Raw genomic sequence first — 14,633 nt, 5'->3', positions numbered from 1 at the left:
AAAAGCTATTTATGACAAACCAGCAGCCACTATCATACTGAATGGGCAAAAACTGGAAGCATTCCCTTTGAAATCTGGCACCAGACAAGGATGCCTTCTCTCACCACTCCTATTCAATATTGTATTGGAAGTTCTAGTCAGAGCAATCAGGCAAGAAAAATAAATAAAGGGTATTCAATTAGGAAAGGAGGAAGTCAAATTGTCTCTATTTGTGAACAACATGATTGTATATTTAGAAGACCCCATCATCTCAGCCCAGAATCTCCTGAAACCGATAAGCAACTTCAGCAACGTCTCAGGATACAAAATCAATGTGCAAAAATCACAAGCATTCCTATACACCAATAACAAACTTAAAGAGAGCCAAATTAAGAACGAACTGCCATTCACAATTGTTACAAAGAGAATAAAATACTGAGGACTACAACTAACAAAGAATGTAAAGGACCTCTTCAAGGATAACTAGAAACCACTGCTCAATGAAATAAGACAGGACATAAACAGATAGAGAAACATTCCATGCTCATGGTTAGGAAGAATCAATATCATGAAAATGGCCATACTGCCCAAAGTAATTTACAGATTCAACACTATCCCCATCAAGCTACCAATGACCTTCTTCATAGAACTGAATAAAACCACTTTAAACTTCTTATGGAACCAAAAGAGAGCCTGCATAGCCAAGTCAATTCTAAGCAAAAAGAATAAAGCTGGAGGCATCACACTACCTGACTTCAAACTATGCTACAAGCCTACAGTAATCAAAACAGCATAGTACTGGTACCAAAATAGAGATATACAGCAATGGAACAGAACAGAGGCCTCAGAGGCAACGCCACACATCTACAACCATCTGATCTTTGACAGACCTCACAAAAACAAGCAATGGGGAAATGATTCCCTGTTTAATAAATGGTGTTGGGAAAACTGGCTGGCCATGTGCAGAAAGCAGAAACTGGACCCCTTCCTGACACCTTACACTAAAATTAACTCCAGATGGATTAAAGACCGAAACATAAGACCTAACACCATAAAAACCCTAGAAGAAAACCTAGGCAAAACCATCCAGGACATAGGCATAGGCAAGGACTCCATGACTAAACACCAAAAGCACTGGCAACAAAAGCTAAAATAGACAAATGGGACCTAATTCAACTCCAGAGCTTCTGCACAGCAAAAGAAACAGTCATTAGAGTGAATCGGCAACCAATAGAATGGGAAAAAATTTTTGCAATCTACCCATCTGACAAAGGGCTAATATCCAGAATCTACAAAGAACTAAAACAGATTTACAAGAAAAAAACAAACAAGCTCATTCAAAATTGGGTGAAGGATATGAACAGACACTCTACAAAAGAAGACATGTATGAGGCCAACAAACACATGAAATAATGCTCATCATCACTGGTCATTAGAGAAATGCAAATCAAGACTACACTGAGATACCATCTCAAGCCAATTAGAATGTCAATCATTAAAAAATCTGGAGACAACAGATGCTGGAGAGTATGTGGAGAAATAGGAACACTTTTACACTGTTGGTAGGAGTGTAAATTAGTTCAACCATTGTGGAAGACAGTGTGGCGATTCCTCAAGGACCTAGAAACAGTAATTCCATTTGACCCAGCAATCCCATTACTGGGTATATATCCAAAGGATTATAAATCATTGTATTATAAGGACACATGCACACGAATGTTCATTGTGGCACTGTTTACAATAGCAAAGACTTGGAACCAACCCAGATGCCCATCGATAATAGACTGGACAGGGAAAATGTGGCACATATACACCATGGAATACTATGCAGCCATAAAAAAAACTATGAGTTCGTGTCCTTTGTAGGGACATGGATGAACCTGGAAACCATCATTCTCAGCAAACTGACATAGGAACAGAAAATCAAACATCACATGTTCTCACTCATAGGTGGGTGTTGAACAATGAGAACACATGGACACAGGGAGGGGAGCATCACACACTGGGGTCTGTTGGGGGGAAATAGGAGAGGGATAGCAGGGGGTGGGGAGTTGAGGAGGGATAACATGGGGAGAAATGCCAGATACAGGTGATGAGGAGGAAGGCAGCAAACCACATTGCCATGTGTGTACCTATGCAACAATCTTACGCGTTGTTCACATGTACCCCAAAACCTAAAATGCAATAACAAAAAATCTAGGAAAAGAAAATATGGCCAAAAAAGTGGTGGTATAGTGGGTTTCCTTAGGAACTGCTAACATTATTAAAATACATAAATTAACATGAATAAAGCAAAGAAGTCATACAGGGATCAATAATGAGAATATCTCATGAACCAAAGATTAACATTTAATCTAATTCTATGCAACTGGAGCCCACCAAAAATAAAACCAAAAACATTACCACCCCTTTTCAAAATCTGTCAGTGGCTCTCCATGACATTACCCCTGTTATGGGCTTTAAGCTGTGAGATCAAGCTATAATCTAAGAAAGGTGGGAGGGAATGGAGGGAGTGAGGAAGGGGAGGAAGGGAAGGAAAAAATGAAGGAAAGAAAAAGGAAAGGAAGAAACTACAGCAATGTTTTTTTTTTTCAACTTTTAGGTTCAGGGGTACAGGTACGGGTTTATCACATGGGTAAACCTGTGTCATGGGGGTTTGTTGTACAGATTACTTCCTCACCCAGGTACTAAGTCTAGTACCCAATAGTTATTTTTTCTGATCCTCTCCTTTTTGCAACCTGCCACCCTCAGGTAGGTCATAGTTAGTATCTGCTGTTCCTCAATGAGTGATTCTTAAGCTAAGTCCAGCTCCTCTGGCAGTGACCAGTCATTCTGGAAGTTAGGATCAAAAACAACGGCCCTGCTATCTCCCTCAACACTTACTTCCTTCTTCCTTCTTTTGGAAAACCCTAACTTTCGCTGTCCAACATGGCAGCTGCTGGCCACATGAGGCTACTTAATGAAAATGTAATAAAATGCAAGTTCAGTTTCTCAGTTACATTAGCCACACATCAGGTACCCAAGAGCTACCAGTGGCTGCTGTATCAGACAACACAGATGCACAATATTCCATCCTCTTGGGAAGCTCTATGGCAAGCTTGTCCAACCCGTGGCCCACGGGCTGCACGTGGCCTAGGATGGCTTTGAATGAGGCCCAACACAAATTTGTAAACTTTCTTAAAACACTAGGAGATTTTTTGGTAAATTTTTAGCTAATCGGCTATCATTAGCGTCCGTGTATTTTATGTGTGGCCTCAGACAATTCTTCCTCTAATGTGGCTCAGGGAAGCTAAAAGATAGGACACCTCTGCTCTATTGGATAATGCTATTCGTGGCAAAAACCCGCAATAACTTTTGCACCAAGATAATGCCTTAAACCCATCTCAGCTGAAAAGAAGGGGCACTTCTGTGTGTACACAAAAGAAGGGGCAGGACTTTGTCTACACATCCTGGAGAAGCAAGGGGTTGGCAGAGGGCATCACAGATGACCGCAGACAGAGAGAGCCAGAGAGAGCTGAGGGGCCCCAATCCTTCCCGGGGCAAGTTCTGCAGCACCGCTCAAAGACTGACAGCTTCAGACAGGGACCTGAGGTGAAGGGGGGCCTCAGGTCAGCAGAACCAGGAAATTGCAATCCTTTTGCTCTAACTCCAGGTGAGGGTCCCTCAAAACTCTCACCTGGGAGGGTAGGCAAAAGTGTGTGTGAACCTTCCAGCCCTGACTTCCCTTCCCTCTCATCCCTTGTCCCTCCTTCCTCCACCAGCACCCATCTGCCCTGCCCTTCAAGCCTGCTTTGCTCTCAAGCAGCTCCTCTGGGGAAGATCAGAGGCTAGGCTGAGACACGTCAAAGTGCTCACATGCACAGGGCCACAGGAAGTCACAGGGTGCAGCTGCCATTCTTTCTGAAGCACTAGGGGAGGGGGAGGAGGAGGGGTGAGGTCTTTCCCCCACCCCCACCCCCTGGCAGGCAGAAGGTAAATCCTCAGAAGCAGGTCACTGCAGGTGGGCCCTTATCCTAACCAGCATTGATGTGGCGATCACCCCTTGCCCATCTCCCATTACCCAGGACCAATAACCACAGTATCACAGCAGAAAATGTCCTTAAAGTGGCTCATCCACAGCTGAGGAAACTGAGGCCCTGGGTGGGGAAGGAACCTGCCCGAGATCACACCACCAGCGAGTGGCAGAATGGGGACAGAGCTACTCACTTTCCTGGCTCCCACTCTTCCCACTGCGCAGGCTGGGGCTTCCAGGGAGAGCCCCAAGTCCTCATACCTGTGCCCAGTCACCCTATACCTCCCTGACCAGTGAGCGGTCCTCACCCCCTCTGCTCTCACAGGTCCTGGCACAAGGCAGTCCATGCCAGCGGGTGCCAGGCAGAGGAAGTGGCCTGGATAAGGGAGCTTGGCCTGGCAAGCATCTGGGTTCAGCAGGTTCAGCCCTTTCCTGGTAACCAGCCTGTCTTTCAACCCTGAGGAGCTGCCTGGAACATGGGCTCAGCTTGCCTGGGCCAGCTCATCCAGCACAGGATGAGGGAGACTCCAAGTGACCAGTGGGGGCTGAAGGGAGCTGGCCATGGGGCAGGAGGGAGGAGAGAGCTGTCAGGGAGACCTGGGCCCCTCCTTGGGACTCTCATAGCACCTAGGCTCCCCTTATATAGCAGCTGCTTCCTCCAATGGGCCACGGGCCCTCAACAGCAGTGCTGGTGCTCATTCATCTTTGTGTACCCAGCACAGCATGAGGCAAATAGGAGGGTACCCCAGAGAACAATTACTGAGCCAGAGAGCTGGCGGGGGGAGATCCCATCCAAAGCAGCTGGAGCGGGGCAGCCATCAAGAACATGGAACCTCATAACCCCGATTTCATCACCTATAATGACATGAGCAAAGGTCTCTCCTGACCTTGCGGCTTAGAAGCAGCTCATGGCAAGAGACTCTTTAGAGCTACCTTTACAGAGCACATGCCGCAGGCTGGGCATTCCACTCTCAGTCCTTCCTCAGGTCAACCCTATAAGGTAGGTTCTATCACTGCCTCAAGGGTTAGAACAGATTTGAAAAGTTGCCCAAAGGTGTGCTGCTCGTAAGAGGGGCAGTGGAGACTCAAATAGGAGGACACTGAGTATGCTGTACTGCAGAGACTGTACTCTGACCCAGTCTCCATTCGTGCAACAAATCTGTGAGCGTCAACCGTGTGTTGGGCACTAGATGCCGCGAACAAAACCTGCCCCAGCGACCCAAGAGCTTTCACGCCAGTTAATGGAGGAGGCAGACAATTAAAGAAACCAAACCAACGACCCAATCACACAGTGCCACGATTAGATAAATGCTATGAAGCAGAACAAAGTCAGGCAAGTGGGTAGGGCAGGGGTTGCCACACTTTTCCTGTGGAAGTCCAGATAGTAAATATTTGCTACTTGGCCGGCCAGCTTTGCAACACGGTCTTTGCTGTCATCACGCAACTCTGCCAAAGCAGCTGTGGACAATATGTAAATAAACGGGCAGGGCTATGTTCTAATAAAACTTCATTAATGGACACTGAACATAGGATTTTGTAATTTTCATGTGGTAGAAAATGTTATTTTTTTTTTCCTATTATTTATGAATATGAAAACCATGGCAGGGTACAGTGGCTCATGCCTGTAATCTTAGCACTTTGGGAGGCCAAGGCGGGTAGACCACTTGAGGTCAGGAGTTTGAGACCACCTTAGCCAACATGGTAAAACTCCTATCTCTGCCAAAAACACAAAAATTAGCCAAGCATGGCGGTGTCTGCCTGTAATCCAAGCTACTTGGGAGGCTGAGGCTGGAGAATCACTTGAGCCTGGGAGGTAGAGGTTGCAGTGAGCCAAGATCATGCCACTGCACTCCAGCCTGGGTGACAGAGCAAGACTGAAAACAAAAACGAAAACAAAAAACTACTCAGCTTGCAAGTTAGACAGATACACATGTTGGCCCAGATTTGGCCACTATCACTGCTAAGTTCTGGGCCAGAGTGGCTGGGTGAGTACATGAGGATATACTTTAGACAGGATGGTGGAGGAAGGCCTTGCTGAAAAGGTGACATGTGACCAGAGACCTGAATGAGGTCAAGGACAGCACCCTGAGCACCTCGCAAAAGGAACAGCACATGCCAGCGTCCGGCCACATGAATGGAGAGGAGGGGGAGGTGGAGAAGCCAGCAAGGGTTTCAGAGGTCAGCAAGAGCCAGGTCACGTGGGCCCCCTGCAAGGACCTTGGTCTCCACGTGACAGCAAGCTACAGAGGTCTGGCATTTGCTAGCTTCATGATCTTGGGCAAGTTATTCAACCTAAGCCTCATTTTCTCATTAAAAATGGAAAGAATAATGGTATCTGTCTCAGTGGGTATTGTAGGACGAAGTGAGTATCGTGCACTAAATGAACGTCAGCCGCCAATGTTACCATCAACTCAGAGTCCAGCTGGATGAGACGGTGCAGGGAGGAGTGGCCATGACTTTCCTCCAACTCACCCACAATGTCCACCACGTCTGGCCGGATGAGCGGCTCTCCACCCGTGAGCCGGATCTTGTCGACGCCTTCCTTCACAAAGAGCTGGGCGAGGGTCAGGATCTCCTCTGTGGTCAGCAGGTTGGCCTTGGGGGTGAGCTGGACCCCCTCCTCGGGCATGCAGTACTGACCTGGATGAATGGGGATGTGGAGGGAGGAAACAGGCACTGCCAGCAGCCCCGCAATAGTCCCACCTCCCCAACAGGCCCAAGTCTTTCCAAGCTCATCTGGACGTGAGCAGAGACCTCACTAAACCTGAGTTGGAAAAACCCCAGGCCAGCATCTCCCCAGGCCTTGCCTTTCTCATTTCTGAAAGGTCAACACCTTTCCCCATGCCCACCACATACAATCTGGACATAAAATCCCGGAGAGGAGGGGGGCAGGGCAGGAGAGGAGGGGCAAGGAAGATCAACTTTGGAAGTCCCTCCATCACTCCTTGGAGGGATTATGAAATGAGGCCTCTTTGTATCAGCCTGGCCCCAGCTGATCTGTCGTGGGCCTGGAGCATCTCCAGGGTCAGCAGTGCTGGCCATGGGCATGGCTGACTACTTCACTTGTTTAAAATGTCCACCACCCCATCCCTGGCCACGTAATAGACTTTGGGAACTACAGGGAAATGGAGGAAAGAGCCCTGAAGAGTGAGAGGCCCAGGACCCAATCTTAATTCTAAATCCAACTACATTTGTTTTCAAATCTAATCCCAAGGACAGCCTCCACAATCATACAACTCAGGCTTGACCCCTATCTTGCCCCTAAAGCCCACCTGGCCTGGAACACAGGGTAGCAGGTGAGGAAGTCAGAAATCAGAATTGAAGGATTCAGGAGGATTTCTGGGCACAGGGAAATTTCAGAGGTTGCTTCAGCAGAGGGACACTAGCCCAGAGAGGGCCCAGGAAGGTGACTCACATCTGAGGTTGCACTTCTCCGTGAGGGAGATCCGAAGGTAGCTGTGCTGCCGGCCGAAGCTGTCTGTGAGGATGGCGGAGAAGGGGGCTGCATGCCCCTGCAGGAACTGCCTCCGCCTGGACAGCTCCTGCAAGGACAGGGCAGGGAGGAAGCATGGTCCCTGCTACCAGGCTGGGGAGAGGTGCAAGGAGAACCACCTGCCCCCTCCATTACTCTGACATCTATGCAGCACTTCTAACCCTTCCACATGTTTAGGCTCTGCAGTGTTGGGGAAGCTGGGATTGTCCCTCTCATCAAGAAATGAGAATGATGGAAAAGACCCATCTATTAAGTACTCAGCTGGGGGCGGGTTGTGATCTCTGCTGGAAGAATTTCTGGCTGGGCAGCAAGGTGGAGGCAAGGGTGTGGGGGAAATCTATTAGTCCTTATTTCTTCACCCTAGGCAGTGCCAGAAAAAAGGATGATGCACCCATGGTCTCAGGCATAAATTGGAGGAAACTGCTAAAGGCTGCAAGCAAGGTCCAAACCCATCCTGCAGAGAGAAAGGAGGGAACCAGCTTCACGCTTTCCCATGTTCAAGTCTGGTCCATCTCCCCCTGCTGTATCGGTCTTTTGGAGAGTTCAACCTGGATCCTGACAGATGCTGATGAGATAATTGCTCCGAGGAAGTAACATTTACCAAACATCTTAAAGTTTCCAAAGAATGTTCTGTTCCATTCCCACACCCACTCTACAAGGGATTATTATAACTAAGGCTTGGAAGGGGTCCAATACCACCATCAGCAGAACCAGGATTCAAATCCAGGTCTTCTGATTCCAGGTTCTAAATTCTTCCCTTCTATTACACAGAGAGAGTCCAAGAAGATAGGGAAGATGACAATGAGAAGATAGGGAAGATGACAATGAGGGTGGGTAGAAGTCAATTCTCTAGAATGTTTTGGACAAAAAAAGTCACGACCCTGGCAGTCATGGACGAGATCCACAGAGAAGGCTCAGGAATAGGGGGACCAGAACCCCTGGTTTCTGGGACAGGGATGACCTGGCACACTGGGATGGTCCCCTAATTTCTCCAGGCCTGTTTTTCTAGTTGTAAAATAAGAATACGGCTATAGGCTAAGGTTGTCTTGCTAGGAGCAAAGACAGGGGCTGGGTGGTGGCGGTGGTATCAGATGGTGGAAGGTGAACACCTAAAATTATGATGGAGAGCAGAAGGCCTCAGGCCCTTCAGAGGTCTAGCGCAACTATGCCTACATTAGGAGGAAGAATCATTTGCTTCAGTAAGTTTCTCAGCTCCAGCTGCACATTAGAACCATCTGGAGAACTTTAAAAAATGATTCCACTGGAGACCAACTAAATCTGGATCTCTGAAGCTGTTATGTTTTCAATCTCCCCAGGTAATTGTCATCAGCAGCCCTTGACTGGGTCAAGAGCTACCAAGTTGTTCGAAGATAAGAGACATGAGTGTGTGAGGCTGCTCTGATTTTCTGGACCCATAAACCATTCCTCACTCTACCCACTCCAAGAGAATTTCCCACCTCCTCTGAGAAACCCTGCTCAACATCCTGTGGGAAGTAACCAGCAGTCCCTTCTCCAACTGCAGTCTGCTAGAATCACACCAGTCACCTCCTCCCTCCCTGCGGTGTGATGGAGAAAACTCAAAATCACCCCACTGACTTTCCACAGACAGCCTCGGGGTGGGGTGGGGTGGGGGGCACTCTATAATCAAGAATCTCATCAGCCACCAGAGTCCAGATGAGATACTTGGGAATCTAGGTGTATTACAGTGCTGCGCCTTCTTTTTCATCAATAGCTATTTGCAATTCAGTTATGTCAGTCACCTCTTCACTTGCCAAGATACCCCCCACAACCTAGTCTTAACATGTTGTGGGGATGGGGTGACTGGGTCAGGGAGGAGTCAAAATGAATCAAGGAACTGGAGGCAAGAGGACCAAGGAGCATGATTCGGCAGAAACACAGGAGCAAGCACCATGATGGAGCAATCAAGAATGGAATTAGGGGTTGGGTGCTGGTGGTTCACGCCTATAATCCCAGCATTTTGGGAGGCCAGGGTGGGTAGAGCACTTGAGGTCAGGAGTTTGAGACCAGCCTGGGCAACATGGTGAAACCCTGTCTCTACTAAAAAATACAAAAATTAGGTATGGTGGCGCGTGTCTGTAATCCCAGCTACTGGGGAGATTGGGGCAAAAGAATCGCTTGAACTCGGAAGGCAGATGTGGCAGTAAACAGATTGCACCACTGCACTCCAGCCTGGGTGACTGAGCAAGACTCTGACTCAAAAAAAAAAAAAAAACAAATGGAATTTTGTTTGGCTGATCAGATTTCACTTCTGAGAGCTTTTGTGACCTTATCTAGACTTATGCAGACTGCACCACTGGTTCTGAACCCGGCCTCCTCAACAAACTCTCACACCCTGCCGGCCATGCAAACTCGTCACTTAGATATTAACAAGCCTCATCCCTGCATCTTTTCTCTCCTCTAACATTGCATGCCCTACTTTCATTCTTCTACCTTTTTCCTTGTCCCTTAAATCTTCTGGAGAAAAAAAAAAATAATCAGCACCAAAGGAGCCAGAGAGAATTATAGGACACATCAGATAGCAACCCTGCTTGCTCAGGAAGGGCTGGGACATGTCAGAGGTAGCAGGAGGCCTTAAGTGGATCATATTCCCAGGGTCTCAGCCTGGCCCAGGCTGTTTCTTCTCCATGAGAAGTCATCCTGCCTGATTCAGTATCCCCAGTGTCTAGCACAGGATGTTGGTACGTTTTGAATCACATGAAAGTCCTGTCCCTAATGTAAACAGAAAGGTTGTATATGCAAAACTCAGTTACATGGGGGTAATAATTTCCAGGCTGGTCTCTACTGTCAAAATGGTTTAACCTGGTACAGTGGTGGTTCGAAACCCTGGCAGCACATCAAAATCACTCAAGGAGCTTCAAGAAGGACTGATGACAGAGCCCCATCCCAAAGATTCTAGCTCAACCCAGTGCCTCAGCTGTGTAGCCAGGGCTGAGAACCGTCAGCCTAGTGACACCAAGTGCCAGGTGCTATTTGAATCCAGGGCTTGTTATTGTGGTTCTGAGCACAGGATTTGGAGTAGGTGAACCTGTATCACAAGCCTGGCTCTAGTTGTTGAGAAAGTCATCTAAGTTCTCTAAACCTGAGTTTCCTCATTTATGCAGTAGAAATAATAATCCAACCTAACTCTATTGGAGGAGTTCCTGGCACATGGGAGGTTTTCAACCAGGGATCTGTCGAACACTATTGTGTGCTGTGATCAGTTTTTCTACTTTGTCAGCTTCCCTTCCCTTCCAAGATCCTGGCCTTCCAACCCTACTAACAGCAGATGGCCAGAGGCAGGGTTTCAAAGCTGCTGCCACACCACCCAAGTAAATGGGGTCTGAGCATCCCCCAGGACCACCAGTATAAGTTCCAATAAGCAAGCACTAGGCAGCCTGCCAGATGCTACTGGTCATCTCATGTCTACCCAGTGCAGACTGGGGTGACAGGAGTGGGGAAGCGGGGGACCCTGCCCTCAAGGTGTCTTCCTCTACTAGTCACTAATCTTAGCATTTGATTTGACTGCTAAAGGCTAGCCCTCAAATTGCTCCAAAGTCTAAACAGAGCAGCAGGGTTATTCAGGAGAAAAAAAGCACATTCCAAATTCAAGTATAAGTGCCCTGATTACCCTGCTATTGGGATGATGTATACTAGGGTTCTCTTAAAATTAATCTCTTTTAAATGAGAGGACCCAGCAAAGAGCCTAGCCCGATTTTCATTCCCCACTCCCCTTATTCCCACCCTAAGTGTGAGGTCTCTAACCTATGGCTTCTGGTAAGGACAGTCACGTTTCACCGAAATACGGATTTTGAGGAGCTGGGCAGACTGGAAGTGAAGATGACCCTCTGAAAAGTCCTCTTTCCCTCCTTCCTCTCATCCCCCGTCACCAGGCCCTGCTGTACTTCCACCTTCACCCACACCCACTTCCTTGAGCCTAACCTCCTAACCAGCATTTGTTTTCTCTGGCCCCCTGAACAACTGGGTGCCTTTGCCTTGCCCAGAGTCACCCTCCCTGCTTCCCACCACCACAGGCAGCACACCTTCTTGTCGCCCAACAAAGCCTGCATGGAGCCTCAGAGGGAGGAAGAGGGGTGCAGTGCTCCCGGGCTGTGCTGAACCCTGCAAAGACTGTCTGGGCCACCCCAGACACAGGCTGGCAGGTTGCTGTGTCTCCTCAACCTACCTCCCCATTGACCCACCCACCACCCCTTTCCACATATAGAAGCTACTTGACCTGTTCTTGGACTCAGTTCATGGCCCCCCTTTCCACAGTCGTCACAGCCAGCTCCCACTCACACCTCACTTCTCTCCCTCACACCCTCACCCTGCCACACGATGCCCAGTGGCTCTCCATCCTAGCTCTCCAAGAACCTCCCATCCCAAAGCAGACTACCAGCTGCAAGAAGGGAAGGGAGGCCAGAGGTTCAAGATGGCCCCATCCCAACTGGCAAGCTCTGCAGATGGACGGAACATATCTCCAGACTCCCCTCCTCTTCGTCTCTTCAAGACACATGTCTGTGCCCTCTCCGATCTTATGATGGGCTGGCCCAGCCCTCTCATTTTATAAACACAAAGCAAAGGGAAGTGACAGCCCCAGGAGCCAGGTGAAATTGGAGGCGAAATTGGTACGTGAAAACATGGTACTCCCTGTCCAGTATAGTCTACTATGCCGTGTAACTCCTCACTAGTTGAGGTTCAAGCAGCTACAATTATTGGCTGAATCCACTGCCTGCACAACCCTGTGTTAAGCGCTGTGGGGAAATACCTAGAAAGGTGGAGGTGTGCCCAGCCCTCAGGAACTCCCGGTCTGCTGAAGAGCACCCTAATGAGATGTCCAGGATTCAATGTGAGTTGACAGAATAGCTATCCAGCAAGTCCAGGTGGGAGGGGACTCACAAGACACAGCATGTGCCAGCAGCAGCATGGATAATGGTAATTACCACAAACGTTTACATAACACAGCACCTACATGGGCTAAGCTTTCTTCCAAGAATATATGTTAACATATGTTAACTCTTTTAATCCCCATGACACCCTATGAAGTAGTCACTATTCCCACTTCGCGCATGAGAAAACAGACACTGAGAGGTAAGGGGACTTGCTGAATCCCCTAATAAAGGATGGGGCTGCCCCAGAGTCTATGCTCTCCCTTCTGCCTCATTACCCCTCCCTTCACAGTGTAAAGGGATGGATAGGAACAGGCTCTCTCCCTGGCCTCCACACAGGAAGGATAAAAGAGTGCGGGCTTTAGAGTTGAGTTCCCACCCTCTACTTTACAGCTCTGTGACTGGAGGAAGGTTAACTTCCATTAGCCCCCTCACCTGAAGGTACAAACTCTATTCACTTCACATGGCTTAGTGAGAACTAAATGCTTCCACATGTGAGTCACTCAGCACACAGGTTCTCTCATCAAAGACCGGTACCAAATAAAACGGGGGGTGGGGGGAAGGCGGGTGGGGGGCAGTCCAAGAAACTTCCTTTTTCTTGAATTCTTTAAAGATCTCTCAACCATCTTTGTTTTCCTATCTTTTCTTCAATGAAGTTCTGCGTTGAAGGATACTAAGAAAGTCTTCACTTCTCAACCACAAGCCTGCTTATCTGAAGATCCCAGAGGGGGTTAGATTTGGGGAAAGCAAATTTGGCTGAAGTCATTGAGCAATATGGGGGAGGAGGGAGCAGTGATTTTACAAATCCCAGGACAGGAAGTCAGTTTTTCCCCCATCTCGCAGGACAGGAAGCCTAATTCTGGGAGATGGGGAAAAAACTGACTAGGTACAGAAAAGAGGTTTCACTAAATGAAAAGAGGTGCTGTCCCCCTCAAATTATTCCCTAACCACCTGAGCAGAAGAACAACAAAAACCTAAAACTTTTTATGACTTGAAATACTCTGAGGGGTGCTATCAAGGACTGAGGGATCCTACCCCAAATCCTAAAGACATACAGGAATTAATTTCTAACCTGGAACAGGACACGTCCTGCTCTGTTCTGCTCTAGGATAAGGCTGAACCCTCCCCAAGGTTAATAAAAATGAGACAAGGAAAATCAGCAAAGGATGGGTTACAGAGCCATGGGACTACAGCGACATCTCACTGTTGGTGGCACCGAGGTGACATGTTTAGTCAGTCACATTAGGAAGCAGGTGTCACAGGGACACCTGATCTCTCTGAGCTCTGGGGATAGGGAGGGAAAATGTTTAAGAAAGAGGATGGGTGCAAGGCAGCGCTGAAGGGTACTAATAAGACACCTCACTGGCCCCAAAGTCCCAGTCCTCTGCTTACCCCAATTTCTGGCCAAGCTCAGAGCTGGAAGGGGGGTGGCGTGGCTAGGGGGCAGGGAGGTTCTGAAGCGGGACTCCTAGGAGCCTCTCCCGCTGGGCTAGCAGGCGAGACCGAGCGGTCCATCTGGAGAACATGGCTCCACTGAGGAGTGCGAAGGGGTCCCTCCCAGAAGCCGTCACGCAGATGGGCCGGGAGCTACGGAGGGAAAGGGGCAGCGTGTCCGGGCCACCCCCGCCTCGGGAAGCTGTGGGCGCTGGCGGGGTGGGCTCACCTCGGAGGCAGCTTGCGCGGACTCCCTGGGGCGGGGCTGCGTCACCGGAGCACCTGAGCTGCAGCTCCGGGCGCTGGACCCCAGGAGCCGCCGCAGCATCTGGGACAGCGGCCGCGCCGCCATGAAGCCTGATCTCTGCACAGCCGCGGCCAGCTTCGGGAACACAAGGGCCTGGCACTGACTCCCGGGGTCACCCCGGCAGGGGCGGGGCGGGGACAGCGGGAAGGGCGGGGAGAAGGCGGGGCCCGCGCAGCCAATAGCGAGGACGCCATCTCGCGCGGCCTTCTGGGAACTGTAGTCCGCTCCCTGTGCCTACTTTCCCAGGCCGGGTTAGCGCTCTAGGGCAGAAGGGTAAATAAATTCAGGTGGGGAGCAGGATTCTTTTCCTTCCAGTTTTTCTGGCTGCTGTGGTCTCAGATTTAAGTCGAAGTGTGAGAGTAGGCAGGGCAGGACTAGGGCCAAGCGAATGAGGCACTGCCTTGCGTACAAAATTAAAGAGGGTGCCAGAGAAACTCCGGTTATCAAAGTATGTAATTTTTTAATGTAATATTTCAAAAATCTTAATAAATTTTCAAAAGTCCATGAAATATCAACATTCTA

The 14,633-nt window shown here is 48.9% G+C and overlaps 1 protein-coding gene across 6 annotated transcripts in view; it reads right to left on the bottom strand.

Annotated features, from left to right (window-relative positions):
• Nucleotides 1-14,199, bottom strand: part of MOCS1 (molybdenum cofactor synthesis 1) — a 33,942-nt gene extending 19,743 nt beyond the window's left edge. For 3 of the 6 annotated variants that reach the window (XM_012464365.3, XM_012464359.2, XM_012464360.2), the window contains exons 1-3: nucleotides 14,034-14,199; nucleotides 7,407-7,533; nucleotides 6,464-6,631 (exon numbers count right to left, since the gene is read on the bottom strand). In XM_012464365.3, the coding sequence (XP_012319788.2) occupies nucleotides 6,464-6,631; nucleotides 7,407-7,533; nucleotides 14,034-14,156 (418 nt within the window). In that variant the 5' untranslated portion in view covers nucleotides 14,157-14,199. Of the gene's footprint in view, nucleotides 1-4,185; nucleotides 4,354-6,463; nucleotides 6,632-7,406; nucleotides 7,534-14,033 lie in introns of those variants that run through there. The other 3 variants (XM_012464363.2, XM_012464364.2, XM_012464361.2) reach the window with 3 other exon arrangements.
• Nucleotides 14,200-14,633: the final 434 nt, after the last annotated feature.

Source organism: Aotus nancymaae, unplaced genomic scaffold, assembly GCF_030222135.1.
Source record: "Aotus nancymaae isolate 86718 unplaced genomic scaffold, 86718_ANA_hifiasm-v0.15.2.pri h1tg000040l, whole genome shotgun sequence".
NCBI classification, from domain to species: Eukaryota; Metazoa; Chordata; class Mammalia; order Primates; family Aotidae; genus Aotus; species Aotus nancymaae.
This window is presented reverse-complemented; position numbering and strand designations above follow the sequence as displayed.